General features: G+C 55.9%; 8 protein-coding genes across 8 annotated transcripts; 3 read left to right on the forward strand and 5 right to left on the reverse strand.

Annotated features, from left to right (window-relative positions):
• Positions 1–312: 312 nt before the first annotated feature.
• On the reverse strand, positions 313–1,521 carry A1O7_06375 (uncharacterized protein; the record flags this gene model as incomplete). Its single annotated transcript, XM_007760377.1, has 4 exons — positions 313–527; positions 582–914; positions 964–1,417; positions 1,471–1,521. The coding sequence occupies 4 exons, from the start codon at positions 1,519–1,521 to the stop codon at positions 313–315; spliced, it is 1,053 nt and encodes a 350-aa protein (XP_007758567.1).
• An 854-nt stretch (positions 1,522–2,375) lies between these two features.
• A1O7_06376 (uncharacterized protein) lies at positions 2,376–3,458 on the forward strand (the record flags this gene model as incomplete). The annotated part of the gene is made up of 3 exons (XM_007760378.1): positions 2,376–2,588; positions 2,644–3,253; positions 3,316–3,458. 3 exons carry the CDS (start codon positions 2,376–2,378, stop codon positions 3,456–3,458), a joined length of 966 nt encoding a protein of 321 aa, XP_007758568.1.
• Positions 3,459–4,167: 709 nt separating this feature from the next.
• Positions 4,168–5,346, forward strand: A1O7_06377 (uncharacterized protein; the record flags this gene model as incomplete). The annotated part of the gene is made up of 1 exon (XM_007760379.1): positions 4,168–5,346. The coding sequence occupies one exon, from the start codon at positions 4,168–4,170 to the stop codon at positions 5,344–5,346; it is 1,179 nt and encodes a 392-aa protein (XP_007758569.1).
• A 738-nt stretch (positions 5,347–6,084) lies between these two features.
• A1O7_06378 (uncharacterized protein) lies at positions 6,085–7,113 on the reverse strand (the record flags this gene model as incomplete). The annotated part of the gene is made up of 2 exons (XM_007760380.1): positions 6,085–6,908; positions 6,957–7,113. 2 exons carry the CDS (start codon positions 7,111–7,113, stop codon positions 6,085–6,087), a joined length of 981 nt encoding a protein of 326 aa, XP_007758570.1.
• Positions 7,114–9,459: 2,346 nt separating this feature from the next.
• A1O7_06379 (adenylyl-sulfate kinase) lies at positions 9,460–10,125 on the forward strand (the record flags this gene model as incomplete). The annotated part of the gene is made up of 1 exon (XM_007760381.1): positions 9,460–10,125. One exon carries the CDS (start codon positions 9,460–9,462, stop codon positions 10,123–10,125), a length of 666 nt encoding a protein of 221 aa, XP_007758571.1.
• A 485-nt stretch (positions 10,126–10,610) lies between these two features.
• A1O7_06380 (uncharacterized protein) lies at positions 10,611–13,052 on the reverse strand (the record flags this gene model as incomplete). The annotated part of the gene is made up of 1 exon (XM_007760382.1): positions 10,611–13,052. The coding sequence occupies one exon, from the start codon at positions 13,050–13,052 to the stop codon at positions 10,611–10,613; it is 2,442 nt and encodes an 813-aa protein (XP_007758572.1).
• A 443-nt stretch (positions 13,053–13,495) lies between these two features.
• Positions 13,496–15,974, reverse strand: A1O7_06381 (uncharacterized protein; the record flags this gene model as incomplete). The annotated part of the gene is made up of 2 exons (XM_007760383.1): positions 13,496–15,596; positions 15,736–15,974. The coding sequence occupies 2 exons, from the start codon at positions 15,972–15,974 to the stop codon at positions 13,496–13,498; spliced, it is 2,340 nt and encodes a 779-aa protein (XP_007758573.1).
• A 427-nt stretch (positions 15,975–16,401) lies between these two features.
• On the reverse strand, positions 16,402–17,132 carry A1O7_06382 (uncharacterized protein; the record flags this gene model as incomplete). The annotated part of the gene is made up of 3 exons (XM_007760384.1): positions 16,402–16,704; positions 16,769–16,886; positions 17,005–17,132. The coding sequence occupies 3 exons, from the start codon at positions 17,130–17,132 to the stop codon at positions 16,402–16,404; spliced, it is 549 nt and encodes a 182-aa protein (XP_007758574.1).
• Between the last annotated feature and the right edge of the window lie 729 nt (positions 17,133–17,861).

The raw sequence follows: 17,861 nt of genomic DNA on the forward strand, positions 1-17,861 counted from the left end.
CTGTCACATCTTGATCCAATCTCTAACTGATCCGTCCCTTATGCGCTGCTTCCAACTCTGTCTCTGTCTGTACACAGATTTCTCGTGCTACTCCCTCGCTTTGCAGTCACCAAAACATTGCTCAATGTGCTACTTCCATCTGCCCGATCCATTACATACTGGTCACGCCGAATCGACTCACTTCCCTGTGAACTTCCAATTCCACCTCTGCTACTGTCGACCGTGATTTCGGCTCGCAAGTGCGTGACGTTTTCAAGGCTCTTACGCAGTGTCTTGTTGGAAATCCGTGCTTCCGTCGTCGACCTGCAAGCTTCACCACTCGACAGTGTGAGGGAAGCTGGACATTCGCGAACACATTTCCAATGACGGCGCATCAGCCGCACCCTCGAGTGCATCACACAGAGCTTCGGCCTCGGTGTCGATGTCGGCCGTGCCCGTGAGGCGGATGGCAGGTTGCAGCTTCCTCTTGGCCATCTTCTCGGACCGTTGGTGCTGAGCCAGAATTGCAAACAAATCGATTGTGCGACCTGCAACTGCTTGTCAATGCTTGTTACCATCAAAAGTCGCGCACAGGCTCTTACCTCCACATTGATACGCAAAATACCGTTGGCCTGTCAAGCTCTTTTCTTCTGCGCCTGATTTGGTCACGGCCATCAATTCCTGCTCCAACATCCACTTCCGCTTCTCTAAAGTCTTTGCCGGAGCCACTTGGCCTTCCTTCGCGTACAGATCGCACCGGACAATGACTTCGGAGCTTGACCGGGGTAGGAGCACCATCGTGCACCACAGATCATCATCCAGCTCCTTGATGCTGCTCAACGGGCCGAGCAACCTCACGATCTTTGACTTTCGGAGTGCAGAAAACCAACCGAACGGACTCTGAGACCATTGTGCTTGATTGGAGAACTCGTTCGCTGCCATGCTGTCAGCTTCATCGTCTCTACCGGTTCTAGTCTAACTCACCGACAGTCTTCCAGTTCGTTCTGCACGTCACTTCCATTCCGTCGACCCAAGAACAGTTCCCGAGGTCAACATGAGACTTTACATTGTTGAACGGGAGTTTCATCGTACTGGCATCGAAGTTGACGAATACCAGCCCCTCTCTCGTCTCTATCAGCTTGACCTCGAACAAGCCATTCTCGTCGCGCACGAAACCTGGAGATTCGTCGAATTTGGGAGCCTTGACCAAGCCGCCCTTGTCGTCGTACTGCCATCCATGATACTTGCACGAGAACCTCGTCGACGTGCCGCAAGATTTCCGTACCACGGTATATGCTCGGTGCCGACAGACGTTATGGAAACCTCGGAGCTTCATATCTCTGCCCAGGACTACGAAGAATGAGATACCGGCCACATCAAATGCATGATAGTCTCCCGGCTTGCCGAATCTGCTCTGGTGACAGACGAAGAGCCATGTCTTGCAAGGCGTCAGCGCCGGTCTGGCTGCTTGCGAGGTTGTACCTCAGTTACCTTACTGAAGAATGCCCGCTTCTCCAACTGGAAGATCTCTTCTTCCGACATATCGTTCGGTCTGCTCAAGCTACCTTCTCTACCCGGTCCAAGCTTGAACTTGGCGCAGCCGATTGCTTGTCGTTCTATATGATGAAATTCAGGAATATCGAGATAACGCAAAGCAAAGAATCAAAAGTGCGAAACGGGCAGTGGATAGCTTAGTGACTGGGGCGGACTTGAGCTCAGGTCCACGTCCTGATTCAGGAGCTTCGCCGCAACGGTGGTACTACAAGTGTACGGCTTTCACGGTATATGAACATTGACAACGAGGGCGACCTTATCATACGTGGACTGCCCATTTGGCATGAAATGCACTTCGCCAGCCGGGCCAAAGTCCAATGGGGATTGAGCGCCAATCACAATGCAAGGGAAGTCTTCCATACCATCGGATCCGAAGCACATGGAACGCTCTTTCGTCGATTACTCGCCATGATATCAAGGCTGACGCAAATCCGATCCCACCTTAGCTCAAATCGGTAATGCGATCCCGCAAAGCATTTGTCCGCTCTCCAAGTTTCCAGAGTTGCGGAAGTACCCTTCAACCGCACGCAACATCAACCCAGTCAGATGTTAGCACATGGAAACCAAGTCATCCAACGATGAATAATGGTGATCACACTGAGCTGGCCCGTGTCACACCCTGTGCACGCGGCAAGGGGTACACAGTATGTGCCGACCACACGACTTCGTCAACCGAGCTGGTCGGTATTCGAATACCTCTTTGGGAACTCGGAACGAACTCGAGACTTGTCACTACTAGAGCCGTGGAAGGTCTTATCTGAAGGACAATGCTAGGTCTTATCTGAAGGACAATGCTAGGTCTTCGTCAACACCACAGCACAAGGCAGGTCCTCGTCTCGGTCATGGATGCGACCAAGACACTCCCAGCGTCGTGGTATACTTCACAGAACCTTTACTCTCTTGAACAACGAGCAGTCTTTTACAAGGCATGGTATCTCGCCGGTGCTGTGCCCAGGTTTCCAGCTGGGGCGGAGGTCGAATATGAGTTTGCCCAAGTCGCCATCAGCATTCGACACGACGGAAACGAGAATTTTGAGGTGACCAGGAAGTCTGATGTACGCTCAGGGCGGCACGCCTTCGTGTGAGCCAGTACCTCTGATCGCTTCGCAGGGCTTCGTACTCAATCACTACCTAACGCCGACGGGTCTCTTATTCACCACCATTGACTCTTCTGCACCGCCGTTCGAACAATGGTTCCCTCCTTCGCTGCTCGAACTGCTGTCGGGGTACAACTTCCGTCGTCTCCCGCACCGTCGCTCGATCAAGTATCCCGGCAAGTTCAACTGGAAAACCATGGTCGATGGCTACCAAGAGTGCCTGCACTGCCAATACACGCATCGCAGCTTCAGTGTCATGTACCCACCCACCTTTTACGAAGTGCACAACCATGACACTTACAGCCGACACATCGCCGATCCACAAAAGGCCAACGACGGCCTCTTCTTGTTCTTCTTTCCCATCTGCACGCTGAACCTGTACGGAGGTGGGATGAGCAGCTTTCGAGTCTGTCCAGGCGAGAAGGTCGGGGAAACAAGAATGGAGTTCGACTACTACTTTGATGATGGCAAAGGTGGCGTGGAGGGGTTCGAAGAGTATTTCAAGTTTGTCAGGAAGGTCGCGTTGGAGGATTTCGAACTCTGTGAAGTCGCGCAGGAGAACCTTGAGAGGGGTGTTTATTCGCAAGGAGTTTTGAACCAAATCAAGGAGAGTGGTGTGCTTCGTAAGTTTTCCATCCGCATGTTTTCAGACTGGCGGCTCACAGAAGTCTCTTCATCCGGACAGATTATCAACAGTTGACCAGGAAGATGGTGGTTGAGAAGTTCAAGGAGGAAGAGGCCGAGCGGAATGCTTTGAGCCCTGCCAGCAGTCGAGCAAGTGGTGTCGGACACGTCGGCGGCCAAGACGATGTTGCCGTGTCTGCTTGATATGAGCCGCGAAGGTGGCGTCTGGCTTGTAGGAGATAGAATCGTCCTTCGCTGTCTGTAGGATGACAGCTACCCGTCGTTCTTGTGGCGGTGCTCTGGAGTGATGAGTTGAACATGATCATGACTACCGAGACGTATTATGGCTCAAGACAACGGATGTGTAGCGCTTTTATCATCAATGTCCTCCATGAGCACAGTGCCTGAACCGACCGTACCATGATTCCCGGGAACCGGTCCCGCTCGGACGGGTTGGTTCTCATGGACAGGTACGGTGCAGTATCGGTGCGATTTGATGGGCTGAGGGTGCCGACACGCACACAATGAGAAATGAGAATAATGCTTCTTCATTGGTAACCTTCTACAATACTGCACCACGATGCTCCGCATGTAATTATGATACAGACAGTGGATTCATAGACGCTCGCTACCCGGCTTGATATCGGCGATTCTAGCTTCTCATTCTCCGCTACATCACCTCACTGCTTAGCACCAATTACACCATGACACCATCAGCATCACAGTCCAAGCAATCCTGCATCCCAATGTCATTTGGCATCATCTTCAACTTCAGGTACATTGTGTGGTGATAAACAGGCCACGTAGGTCCCGCGCAAAAGTAGGTACGTAGGACCGTACGAACACTGTACAAGCACACGAGTCCACGAGTCCACGAGCACAAGTGAAGAGCACATAGCAACGAGAATCCACCATGACACCATCCACGACATCGAATCCCAGGAAGCGACCCCTTTTGTACGCCGATGATGACCCCGGCGACGCCGACAACAGCCGCCGCCAGCAACAAAATCATCTCGGAGATCAAAATGCCAGTGGAGGCGCGATCCAACACGCCCAGATCTTCATCTCCTCGGTAATCCACGACCGCAAGTCCACCTTCCAAGCACACTTCCACCCTGGATCGTCTGTCTTTCCTCCCTTGGGAAATGGCGGCGGCGCACAAAAACCACCACCGTCGACATCAATAACCACGATCATCAAACGTCTCCAATCCCACCCCTCATTCTCCACGGCCTCGCATCGCGTGGTGGCGTGGCGGAGGGGATCGAGCCAACAGACCCTCCGCCTTAGTAGTGGTGGTAGTGGTGTTGGCTCGAAGGCCGCGGTGGCGACCACCTTCACCACGGGCTCGGACGACGACGGCGAAAAGTACGGCGGCAGACGGCTCGAGACGGTCCTCTCGTCCATGGGAGTCGAGGGCGTGATCATCGTGGCGAGATGGTACGGCGGCGTGATGCTGGGGCCCGCGCGGTTCACGCACATGGAGAACTGCGCCAAGGAGGCCATAAATTCGTGGCTCGATAGTCTAGGCGGCGCGCAGCAGCAACAGCAGCAACAGCGGCAGCAGGAGCATGTGGCGAGCAGCAGCAGCAGCAGCAGCAAGAAGCCGAGGGTTGATGGCGCCGGCACTGGCGGTGGCAACGCCGGGACTCATGATCACGACGATCGCGCCGACCGAGCGAGGCTCGCGAACCAGTTGGACGAGAGGGATCAGAATATCGTGGTGTTGAGGGGGTTGTTGGCTGAAATGACGAAGGGGAAGGGGAAGGGAAAAGCGTCGTCGGCCAGCACTGACGCCGGCACTGGCTCTGGCTCTGGGATTGAGACGCACAAGCGAGATGGGGCCCTGGATTCATCGCCGGCGCCCGAACCTTCTTCGACGGCCTCGACGACCGCTTCTCCCCTGAAGAAACTAGAGTATACTGCCATGCCGCTCGCGCGGCTGAGGCAGTTGGAGAGGGCGAGAGACGCGACCATTGCGTTCATTCTGAGGCAGCTGGATAAGGCGGAGCAGGAACAGAAGACGAGAGAAAAGGACACGGCGGTAGCGTCGAAGGAAGATCCGCACCATGTCGATGGAGGTGGGTGATCCCAGTTGGGCGATCGAGGATGTCTTCAACTCCGGATACGCGAACGTGGCAACATGTCGTCAATGAACTCTACACGGACGAGCGAGGGGGCACAAGGTCATCCACTCTACACGGGCGAGCCAGGAGGCACCATGTCGTCCACTCTTTACGGACGAGCGAGGGGGCACAAGGTCGTCCACTCCACGTGATGACCGAGGAGGCAATGGTGTCGTCCGCTCTACACGGGGCGAACAAGGAGATAACATGTCGTCCACTCTACACTGATGATCAGCAAGGCAACATCAACATCAACATCCCTGAAAATCTGCACGACGGAGAAGAGCAGAAGAGCATGATGAAAATGATTTGCCTCTCTGGAGTCCGTACTGATTAATGAAGCAGCCCCGAAAATATCACCACCACCACCACGACGTGATGGTGACGCAACGCATGTTCTGTTCAGCCATCGTGATTTTACCGAGTGAGCTGTTGAGACGTCCCGAGACCAGCCAAGCCGGACGCCTCTCAACTCCGCAATCCCTTTCTCTTGGTTGGTTGCCGTCTCATATCCAATTCCTCTGGTGTCAACGCCCAGTCACCCTGTCGAGATATCTCGAAAGAATCATCCAAGCAGGACGCCTCAAGCCCGCGGTCCCCTGCTCTTGGTTGTTTCCCGTTCCATGACCAATTCCACCAATGTCAACGCCGGTATCCAAGGTTCACGCTTCTGCTCGCGCTCCTGCTGACACGCCGTGCCTTCATTTCATGTCCTCCCACTCACTGTCTTCGTCGTCCTCTGAGTCATACTCCTCGTCGTCCTTTTCATCGTCCGATGAGATTGCGCATCCTTGCGCCGCTGCGTTCAGTCCAATTTCGCGACAAGATGTAGTGACCCTGCGGTACGCGCTGACCAGGCCTTGCTTGTCGTTTCGCTCATTGTTGCCGCCAAAGCCTCTCTTGTTCTTATTGTACGAGCTCGCCGCGCTGGAGGTGTTGGAAATGGTGGTCGAATCACCAATGGTGAAGCCGCGGACGACTCTCGTCCCCGTGACCGGGTCGGTGTACTCCGACGAGGCGTCTGTGATGGGCGTGCCTGGCTCAGTAGACGACATAGTCCCAGTTGAGGCGGCACGGTCGGTGGTGGTGACGATGCTCGTGGGCCACCGGCGGTGGACCTTGGCTCTGACTTTGACCTTGGTGTTCAGGTACTGCTGCCAGATTTGTGGATCGATGCCCACAGGTGGATTGTGTTCACCCAGGAAGCCAGCGATAATGTCGCCGTCAACTTTGAGCCGCTGCTCGAGGTGGTTCAGTTGCCACTCTGCGGAGGCGTCAACGGCACGCCGGTAACCCCCAAAGCCGGTCATTTCGGGCAGAGGGATCGCGACGCCGATTCGTGGCTCCGAGTATGTTCTTTTGAGATCGTCCAGACCGGCCACTGGGACGGTGCCGACCGCTGGGGTGGATTGTGTGCGTTGCAGATTTGCCTCGTACAAGGCTGCGCCGTTACTGCGTTGTGTGGTTGTGGGTGAAGCTGCGCTGGTGATGAGTCCGGAGCGGATGCTGTTGGTATTGCGCGAGTCTAAGGGCAGTCAGCAGGAAGCGGCGGCAAAGGACACACCGCACGTACGGGTGGATGACGCTGTCGTTGAGGCCTTTGTCACCTCTCGGACCAACTTGAGGTCGGCTTCGACATGCTTGTACTTGCGCTCGAGGCGCTTGATCTCGCTGCGCTCGGCAGCCGCGCTTCCGACGATGAGTCGGGTGACGGTGTCGAAAGACAACATCGCGGAGGCGAGTTTGTGTGTAGCCAAACAGAATGGAGTGTTTCGAGGTGGAAATATAGAGTTGAGGAAGGGTGTCCGAGAAGCGCAGTGAGGTGGAAGTAAGGTCATGAGGATGAAGGCGACGAGGGAGGCAGAACTCCCACGGAACGGTAGGGTTGACGCGTGAATGGTCGCCGTGGTGCACAATAGCACAATAGTGCTGTTACTTGTTGAATAGGCAGTGTTCCTCGTCCTTAACTCGCTTGATTGTCGTCCACCGCCCGGATTGCCGTGTCAATGGCGAGGGTGAGGTACAATCCGCACACTCGACCCGCAGCCATTCCCTCTTGTCGGTCGAGTTCTCTTTTTACCACAAGCTGTCACGGGCCTTCCGGGTCTTCTCGGCCTCAGTAGTCCCTTCTGTACCGTATTGACCACCTTCAATGGCCGTACATGGAGGGTCAACGAATCAAGCATTCAGCGGGAGAGCGACGATGATATGAAGGACATCAACTTCACGAGGCTGCAGACCGACAGCAGGAAGCAGAGCCAGACCACGACACAAAGAAATGTCTTACATGAAGGGGTGCCTTCTCTCTCTAAGTACTGGATGGCCCACGGCATCAGCCAAACATCCAAAGACCAGGTGTAGTGCAAACAGGTCGCACAGGTTCCGGCCCGCGACTTTGCGCTGCCTGTGTTGTCAGGTGTCAGCTTTCTTTGTTTGAAAGGACGCGGCAGCAATCTGGCACACCACGCGGTCGAAATCAAGATAAGGTTGCTGCACTCAGGTACCTGGGAGCGAGTACAACCACACCGACTGTCCCGCGTTGGTCTGCGAACGGTTGAGTCACATCACAAGATAGAGATGGCAGCACATCTGTATCTTCATGGTGACTGAGCTCGCTTATCCGGCCAGGCTGTTTGTGCGACCTGCGTATCATCCATTCCTGAGATCGTCTGAAGGACAAGAACATTGGACATTGGGGCCTCGACCGGGTGCAGCAAGCGCCAGTTGCGACAGAGCTGAGAATTGGATCATCCTGATGAGTGTGAACACTGACGACCAGGCTGGATGGTCGATTTGTTAAGCTGCTGTCCAGGCCGTCTGAGACAAGAGCCAGAATGTCTGCTTCTGACGACGCAAGCCACAAAGCATGGTACAATGATGGCGGGGCGAATCCGAGATCTCCTTAGGCAAACGGCTCTAAATCTGGGATTCGCAGATCGAGAGTCTTCGCTTGCTAGGAGGATGAAGGGTGAATTTATGGTTGAGCTGACGCATGCAGCCGTCGGGCATCGCATTCCGTTGAGCCCTGAACGGTCCATTGCGCCAGGATGGCCGAATGAGCGGCGGCTGCACGCAAGCCAGACATCGACAGGTTTGACAGTCTCGCCTGCCCGCAAATCGTGGAGCCCCGCTGTGCATGTGCGCTGCAGTGGTGCGGAAGGCGGAGGCGGAAGGTAGAAAGAACATAGTGACCGGCTTGTGTTGTTACATGGCTGAAGGGAAGCCTCATGGCATGTGCACTGAGTGATCGGGACAACCACCAGAGACCGCCACGGGACTCGATCATAGCTTCGTTCTTCGGTCGGGTGTTTGCTGTGGACAAACGAGACTGTAGCAACAGAGTGGTCCAGATGTGCCGTGGCTTCGCTCTGGCTCCCATGCGGTGTCCCTCCCTCCAGGCCCTATCTACCTACGGTCAATACCACAGTGACTCCGGACTGCATACAGTACCTTGTACGAGGAACCTCACGGCTGTCTTATCCCCTTGGCACGCCGATTCCCGACACCGATTCGCCGATGCTCTACCACAACAGAAACTTCTCAACGACAAAATAAAGCCAGGCAAAGCACACTGGCAACTGTTTTGAATAGAGTAGTCACCACCACCCGGCTACAATACCAGCCAAATTACACTCCAGGCCAGGAAATAGGACTCTCGAGACGTGGGACTGCATAACGTATTTGGCAACATCCAGGCCCGAATCAAAGAACGGTACAACGGCTTCACCGCACGAACCATGGCGACGTAAGTATCACCCTCTCTTTACGCTGTGCGCCCACTCCATGAGGGCACAGCATTCCTGCGTTATGCCCGCTTCTACAGGGTGCATCGGGATACTTTTCCCGGATATTTTCACCTCCCTCAATATGTCTGCATCGTTCGTCCTGAAGCGCTGTCCTGCGCGCACTGTGTCTCAGAGACATACTCTGCACAGTGGACGTAACCAATTGTGCTTTGCCCATGTAGTCCCTGCCTCCCTATGCTATGCTCTACTCCTCTCTGCTTGCTTGCTTTACTATGCATTACTCTCCGCTCGCTCTATTGTACATGTCCTTGCCACGGAATCTTAGTCCCCATGCTTACCGGCCACCACAGAAACATCCACTTCCACGCGAGCCCGCTCACGCCCGCCATCCGCGCGGGCCTGCTCAAACAAAGCGGCCTGACCATCTGGCTCACGGGCCTCTCGGCGTCCGGCAAATCGACCATCGCCGTGGCTCTGGAACAAGCGCTCATCCGCAAACCGTACACCAAGAACGCGTACCGCCTGGACGGCGACAACATCCGCTTCGGCCTGAACAAGGACCTGGGCTTCACCCCCAAGGACCGCGAAGAGAACATCCGCCGCATCGCCGAGGTGGCCAAGCTGTTTGCCGACTCGTGCACCATCGCCATCACGAGCTTCATCTCCCCCTACCGCGCCGACAGGGACATGGCGCGCGCCCTGCACGAGGCGCCCCGTCCGGGCGGCGAATCCGGCGTCCCCTTCGTGGAGGTCTGGATTGATGTCCCTGTCGAGGTGGCCGAGCAGAGGGACCCAAAGGGCCTGTACAAGAAGGCGAGGGAGGGCAAGATCCCGGAGTTCACGGGGATCAGTGCGCCGTATGAGGAGCCGTTGAAGCCGGAGGTGCACATCAAGAGCGCCGAGACGAGCGTCGAGGAGGCCGTCAAGATCATCATCAAGTACCTTGAGGAGAAGGGGTATTTGAGCACGCCACCTGCCGTGGATGACGAGGAGTGAACTGCCTAGACTAACACGGGATGCCGACACACAACTCCAGAAAAACAGAAAGGCAGGGTAGGGATCGTGTGCCGCTGGAATGGAATGGCCAAAGCACTGTACCGAGTCATTGGATGGAGTCCCCCGCGAGGGAGCGATGCTTTACTGTAGCACCGAAAGGCAAGGGCTTGCATAGTGGTATACTTACTATTATTCGTTCCTTGGTATTTACTCTCCTTGCTTCTGCCTTTGCGAAATGGAAGGGCCAGCCATGGTAGACAGTAGATAACTACGTTGTGGGTAGTCGACGTAGACGCGAATCTTGTCGATTCACGCACGACCCATCTACATACAGAGGCGTTTAGGTGCATGGACGTGAGCCTCATAAACATATACAATGGTGCGCGCCGTACGTGGCTATGCAATGCAATGCAAGCAGTCCCCAGCCCTTGTCTGCCTGTCTTCCAAAGAGTTCTACTAGGCGGCATTCGGGACCACCGTCCTCTTTACTCTTTTCCTCCCCTCGCAGCGGGAGCAGGAGCAGAAGTGTCGTCCCCAGATGGCTCCTTCCCCTTCCCTCGATCTCTGTGGAGACCCTCGACGCCCTTCCCCCACTCACCCGCTTTCTTGCCCCATTGCATCATCCCCCAAGCATGCTGCCACCCGAACTTTGGCGGCGGGTCAGCACTCGTCCGAAACGGCGAGGCATCGTGTCTGAACATGGAGTCGCTCCTTGGATCCATGCCCGCGCGATCAGGTTCAGGTTCAGCATGAGCTTCAGCTTCAGCACCGGTATCAGCATCATCTGCCCGCCTTTCCCAGAACCGCCCCTCGCGATGGACGGGCCGCCACCACTCTGGCACTTCTTCCACGTCCGCTTCCCCTGCTTCAGCTTCCCCTTCTGACTGTAACCGTCCAACATCGCCAAGGGTGGCCGCACGCTCATCCCACCACCTCCGACCGCACATCTCCCACAGTCTCGATCTCGCGCGTTTGTACGCGAACCGTTCATCCTCGCCCGTCAGCGCGGACGTGCTTGTAAAATCTGGGCCGCCCCGCGCGGCAGTGAAGGATGAGGAATCCGAAATTCCGTGCCCTCGCCCGTTCCCGTACGTGGGGCCGAAGTCGGCGTCCTCGTCCGCCAACACGGTCCGCACACTCGGGTTCGCCAACGAGGGCGTGAAGCTCAAGGGTATCGAACTGCGGGTATTCCCCTCCGTGTATGTCGTGATGTTGGGCCGGAAGGGGGCCGTGCTATCCTGGTAGATCTCGGAGAAGGCCTCGGACGTGATGGAGTCGTCGGGTTCAGATTCGGAGTCACGTTCATCAAGAAAATTCTGCGCCACGTTTGTGCTATCCGTCGTGCCCGATCTCAACCGTGCGTCGGGGAAGAAGAGTTTGTCAGGCGGAGCGTCGGCCTGGATGACGAGTCGGCACCGCGCCTCGTAGAGCGCGTCAAGCAGAGTAATGAATCTGCGGGCCTCGTTCTTGTGCGCGGACGTCAGGACCGGGACGTCTGTCAGGATGAGCGTGTGGAATATCGAGCACAGGGTCACATAGTCTGCGGGGCCGAGGTAGACGGCGCAGAGGTCGCGGAAGGATGACTTCAGGATGCGGTTGTGCGTGGTCCGCATGTGGAGGGCGCGTGCGTAGACTGTGAGGCTCGTCGGATGCCATGCCCCTGAGGGGTTGAGGACGCGGAGGTCGTTTTCGAACGATACATCGACGGGGGAGCCGGTGATATTGACGTGGTAATGTGCCGGCGAGTCGGCCGATAAGGGAGTCGTCGACGAGACGACTGTCGTGACGGTGGTGGTGAAGGTCCTGGCTGTGCTCTGTGTCTCTGTTTCAAGCGCTGCTTCAAACTGTTCGTCGTGGTGCTCCTGTTTTGGTTCTTGTCCTTGGTCAAGTCCATTCACCACCTCCGCCGCTCGATCATCGCGCTCCCTCCTCCAGTCCCGCTCCCCCTCCATTTCCCAGACCTCACACCTCGCCCTGAGGACATCGAGAAACAACCCAAAATCCGTCTTGGCCGCCTTCTGTCCCTCACTCTCCCGACTCAATCCCCATCCAAGGCCGAAGAAGCCACCGACACCACCCCTATGCCCAGAATTTCCAGCCCCAAACTCCACCCCCGCGGCTTTGCTCAACTCCTCGGGCATACGATTCGAGCTGGCAACCAACACGCCACCGAGGTGGAAAAATGCCGTAAAGAACCCATTGATCAACTTCGCGGCCACCCTGTCGGGCATTTGAAACTCGTCAAGGAACAAGATCGGCGACTCGGCAATCGTGTCCTTTGCTAGCCTGAGGACGACGTGCTCGTGTGCACTGTTACTCCCGAAGAGACTTCTTCGCGAGTACATTACCCCTTCCAGCCCATCTAGCCTGGCCAGCTCGATCCGGCGAAAAATATCCAGCATAAACGTGTTGTAGTGCCAGCGGCGTTTCTTGCGCGAGGGTAACGAATCGTACAGCATGTCCAGCAGCATGGACTTGCCGCGGCCCACTTCGCCGTATAAGAGCAGGCCTCTGGGCGAAGTGATAGAAACGGCCGAGTCATGAAGCGGAGTCGTGCGCGTCAGTGCCAGCGTGTCGGCGGTGAGGAAGGCGGGGGAGGTGAACGAGAGGAGGGCCGAGAGGGCGCTCTTGCTCTTCTTGGTCCTCTCCGCCCCGGTTGACAGTGACTCTGGGTCGGACTCACTGGCATGGCGAGGACTAGAATCTCGCCGCCTGGGTAGGTGGCGGCTGATTTTCTCCAGCCGGTACCGATACTCGACTTCTGGGGCGTAGTCCTTGAGGCGGAAGTAGAGCTTTTGGAGGTGGAGAGCCAGACGATGTTGGGCGGGGTCGGGCTTGATCTTGTGAGTTGCGAGTAATGCCCGGTAGAGGATCAGGGGGTTAGTGATGCTCAGGCTAAGGGTTTGGGGTGGTGGTCGTGCCGGCATGGGGATGGATGCCGGTTATGGCCTGGCGGTGGGAGGAGAGGGTGGTGAGAGTAGAGGGTGGTGGGAAATTAGAGTCTGTATCTCGTACATCTATGGAGAGATCTACGTTCTTTCCGTGCGGTCACGTTGCATACCGGGTGAAGCGAGACAGCAGGAGAAGCACCGGTAGTTAAAGTGAGCTCTGGCTTGTCCATCAAGATCAATATCGGTTCATCTGGTGGTCTTCGTGGTGCTTGTATCTTAATCAACGCTGGTTGCCGTCTGCCTCGCCGTAGTGCGTGTGCTTGACCGGAGACAATGGGACACAATCACTACAATGGATGCACCAGATAGAATCACTATCACTCACAAAGTGACAAAGTCGAATGCACTGAGGGTCTGTACAGTTCTGTGGCAGTATCAATAACCAGCAAGCCAATTACTCGAAGCTGAACACATTTCGATCAGTCAAGCAGGTCAAAGCTGTCCACACCCTGTTCAAGCCCACTCTCTGTAGCCTCTCTTAAACTCGAAGCCGTGCTGGCCTTCTTCCTCGGTCTCCCTTTCGCGCCCGGTTTCTTCTTCGCACGACCAGCACTATCGACGGAGCTGGGTGGAGGCGCCTCAAGAATCCATCGGACAAGGCATTCTGCTCGTTCGGTGGTGATGGGATACCCGCTCCCGTCTTCCTGCGTCCATCGTTTCGGACCGGCAGAGGTAGCCTCTTCCTGGGCACCATTCTGATCTGCTGGCCCACCGTCAATCAACCTGGTGCCGTTGTGATGCTTTGCTGCCTGCTCTTTTTCCTCTCGCGCAGCTCTCATTTCCCTGGCCTTGAAGCTGGCTCGGAAGGACTCCTCATCCACCACCCTTTCATCGGCCAGCGCTTCGAGCACAGCTTCTTGTTTGATCCTGGCCTTCTTGGCCTCGGCCGTCTCTTTAGGAGCCGTCTTGCGCCCCGGAAAAGGTGCAGGAGCACACAGCTTGTCCCAGGTAGCTGACAGGCCCAGCCAATTCTTGGTTCGCCGCAGGATCTCGACCCAGTCTGCGCGAGCGGGCGAGCGTGCAGCTAGAAAAATTGGATATCCATCGCAAACTCGCGCGAGGCGTGCAACCATGTAGGCATGTCGTTGGAGCTCTTTGCTCGATGTCTGGATAAGACAGTGGCATAGAAGCACCGAGTGGAGTACGTCTGGGAGAAGGGGATGATATGTGACTGCTTCGGAAAAGTCAGGTAAGGAGAAGACCGGATGATCCTGGTCGAGTTGCGTTTCCCGGTCGGATGGATAGGGAGGCAAGTTGGCTACAGGCACAGCGGCAAATAGCTCATTCAACCTGTAAATTATCGGTTTGGGTATCTGAGGCAACGCTTTGTGGTTTGTTTGGGGGTCTCTCTGACTCTCATATTTCACGAGCGCCTCCGATAAGCCAGCGTGGGCGTTAGAGCGGGCAGCATCCGAGTCCAGCAGCTTCTCGCTCCGCGACCCACGTCCATGCGGGCGTGAGCTCACTCTCTCCAGAAATGCATCCGTATACTCCGCCGACAGGCCAGGAGTATAGTCGAAGTGTGACAGAAAGGCGAGATAGTCTCGCAGAGCTCTCTTGGCGTATGTGCGAACCAACCTGCGTGCGTCGGCGCGATATCTCGCGAGTTCCTCTTCTGCGAGCGCCGAGGGGGAAACACCGCCGCCATTGCCATTATACTGAGCGCCACCACCGTGTAACCCGTACAGAGCCCGTCGAATGTTGTCGCATCCAAGCGTTAGGTACGCTCCAGCTCGGTGAAAGAGCAGTTGTGGCTCCAGGCTATTAGGGTGGTCCTTCTCCTCCAGTCGACTCTCTGTGCGCTGGTCCCGGCCTGATCCCGCGGGATCTCTGGCCAGGATCAAGTCCTGCTGCTCTTTTTGATGTTGGGAATTGTACAGCCTGTGCACGGCGAGCCCATCGGTACAGTCTCGCACCACCCCTTCGAAGTCGTCCTTGAACATCCGAGCGACGGACCGTGTTCTATATGGTACCGGATCAGTAGGGTTCTGACGGATCACTTCGGTCAGAGGTTCCAGGCCGGTGTACTCGGCCACGGCCATGGAGGGGATCTTCTCGTGGAAGAAATGAACATATTGTGCATCCGCGTTTTGCGGGTCGCGCTGTAGTACGTGTCTGGCAACATCTTCCAACGCCGAGGCTGACTGCATCATGGCGACACTGGAGGCGATCTCATCGAGGTGATATGCGTGGGATAGTTTCTGCGTTGCATGCTCGCGCATTCGGTGCTTCCTCTCGCGGCTCAGTTTCGCGTGGCCACCACCACCTCTTGCAGATCCGATCCCGAGGATCTCTGCGTCTGCGCCATTGAAGATTCCATTGGTGGTATTCAGCGAAGTGTACAAAGACGCAGAAGTCGTACCGTTGGCGGCGCGCACAGCCAGACTTGTAGCGTCATCGATCAAACGCCTGATTTTCACCAGGTCGAAAAAGACAGCAGGGTCGATCGGTCGGGGACGGGGAGAATAGTGGTTGCTATGAGCCAGGCTGTCTAGCACTTCGGGCGGAAGGTTGAGCCATCTATTAAGATGTCAGCAGCGGTACCAGCTGGAATTGCGGCATTTTTTGTGCGACGACAATACCGCCCAAACAAGCTGTTGCTTGTTCGATGTGTCTGCGGGTTGAACAGAAGAAGCTGTGGAGGTTGCATGCAACTTACGGTCCAGAATAGGACGAGATGTGTTTAGTGTGCTTGTTGCGACATATGATCAAGGTAGGAGACACTGACAGCTCAGGCGCAGGCCCTTCTTTGCCATTCAATGCCTTTTGCGGCGCGGGTAGAGGCGAAGGTGCTGGTTCTGAAGGATGCTGTTTCCCATTGGTGGTGTCACCCGCAACACTGGGAGACTGACTTGTCGGCTGCGTCGAAGTGGGAGCCTTGGGCTTCCTCCTGGTCATGATCCGTTTGGCCAGTGTCTGGTCGCGGCCAGAACCAAGACCAATGCAGATAACTGTTGACAGGATGACAGGACTGGCACCGTGCAAGATTTCGCGTCGTTGGCGATTCACGCCGAGGTCCGCAAATGTTTGGGGGCCGTTGAATGAATGTTCTGTCACCTGTCACTCAGGTTCACTTGAAATTGTCATTCTGGTCCTTTGCCATAGATGTCAAGCAGTACAATACGATATTCAATACGCTCAATAAGGCAGAGCAGCGCAGAACTTATGCAGATGAATTCACGCCTCGTACAGGCAAGGGAATGTGGTCAGTATTACGGCTACAGCTATTCTTCACGTCCATTCCAGTCACCGCCACCTCTCGCACCTTCTCGATTATTAGAACTGTACTTTACTTTTGAGCCACCCTGCACCATTCCGCTCGACCTCATCGGCGGGTAGGAGCTCCGCCGTCGGCAGGGGGAATGACCTGGTACCCAGTATTCAGACCCCAAGCAATGCTGTTGAACTCCAGGTCGACGGCGGATATCTGGAGCGAAGGTGTGATGGTGAAGAGGTTGAAACCCTTGACTTCGTATTCAGCCGTGCCGATGCCGAGGAAGTTCCAGTACCATAGGATCTTGGTGCAGCCAGCCACGAGGATCTCAATCGTGGTAATGCCTTCCACAGGAGGTGCGTTCAACACTCCCTCGATATACCCTTCTCTGCCCTGGAAGGTCACAGTACCGAGCTGTTGTAAGGAGCTGGTTAGTCTGCCGGATACGTTGTGGAGGATGACAAACGCGTCTACTCACCGGCTGTCCCTCGAGCGACAGAATCGAGTCGCTTGTCTCGGTATAGGCTGGATCGAGAAGTGCTAGGGCAGTGGCATTGGCCGCAGCAATGTCTGAGTGTTCAAGGATTGAGATGTACCTTCGAAATTGTTAGTCTGTCTTCAGCTACAGCATTGAGCAGCGCAGTGTTCGAAGGGAGAGCGGTCATCATGCTGGACTTGGCTCGCGCATCATGCGGACCAACAGTGACAACTTACTGGCTGACAATCGACTCAGCCTGTGCCTGGGACAGGCAGCCTTGCTGGCAATCAGTACGCTTGGGGGTCGCGAGGGCCGCGACACTGGCAGCGAGCGCCAAAGGTGCAAGGAACGACGACAGCTTCATGGTCAACGAAGCGGTTGAGCGAGTGGAAGTTTGGCGGAAAGGATGGAAAGGCAACAACTTTCAAGGGATTTGCTTTTGCAGGTGAGGCTGACGGCTGCTGGTACTGACGACTTTCAGAAGAGAGAGCTTCCTCGGACATTTATAGCTGAGCTCCCAGCCGCATGCCATGCTTGAGGCCCTGCGTGCGGAATATGCATGAGCTTCCCCCTCCTGCCAGGTCGAGAGCTTACCTGCAAGGCCGCATGCAAGCTCATAGACCTACATACACAACCCGCTAGCGACCGCTCAGGCGCGTCGAGAAGGCAGATCGGGATTGGTCACCTGTGGATGGAGTCCTTCGCTACAGTCCCGATGGTGATGGGACGAGGAAGTGTGAGTGGCGATCTCACCGTGCCGTGATTGTCAAAGTCTGCCTTAAACTATTCCCCGCGACGGAGAGCTGGCACTTTGGAGCTCGCTTGGTTGAGCTTGAGCGCCCTTGACATTGGTGGGAGCATTCCAATGCAGCGAGTCAATGACGAGCTTCCATTGCCTGACCCTGGGGAGGCGATCGACAGGGCAGGACCAAAAGGCGACAACTCCAACATCATCTCACGTCTCCAATGTTCCCTGAGTTGCTGCGAGCAGGACCGCTGCACCGAGCCGAAGGACATTCCGTGGTGTCAGTTTGAAGTGAGATGAGATCCTCCCCTGGGAGACATACGGATTTCTATCGCAAACTGTCGGTCA

Source organism: Cladophialophora yegresii (assembly GCF_000585515.1).
Source record: "Cladophialophora yegresii CBS 114405 chromosome Unknown aczIN-supercont1.4, whole genome shotgun sequence".
Lineage (NCBI taxonomy): Eukaryota > Fungi > Ascomycota > Eurotiomycetes > Chaetothyriales > Herpotrichiellaceae > Cladophialophora > Cladophialophora yegresii.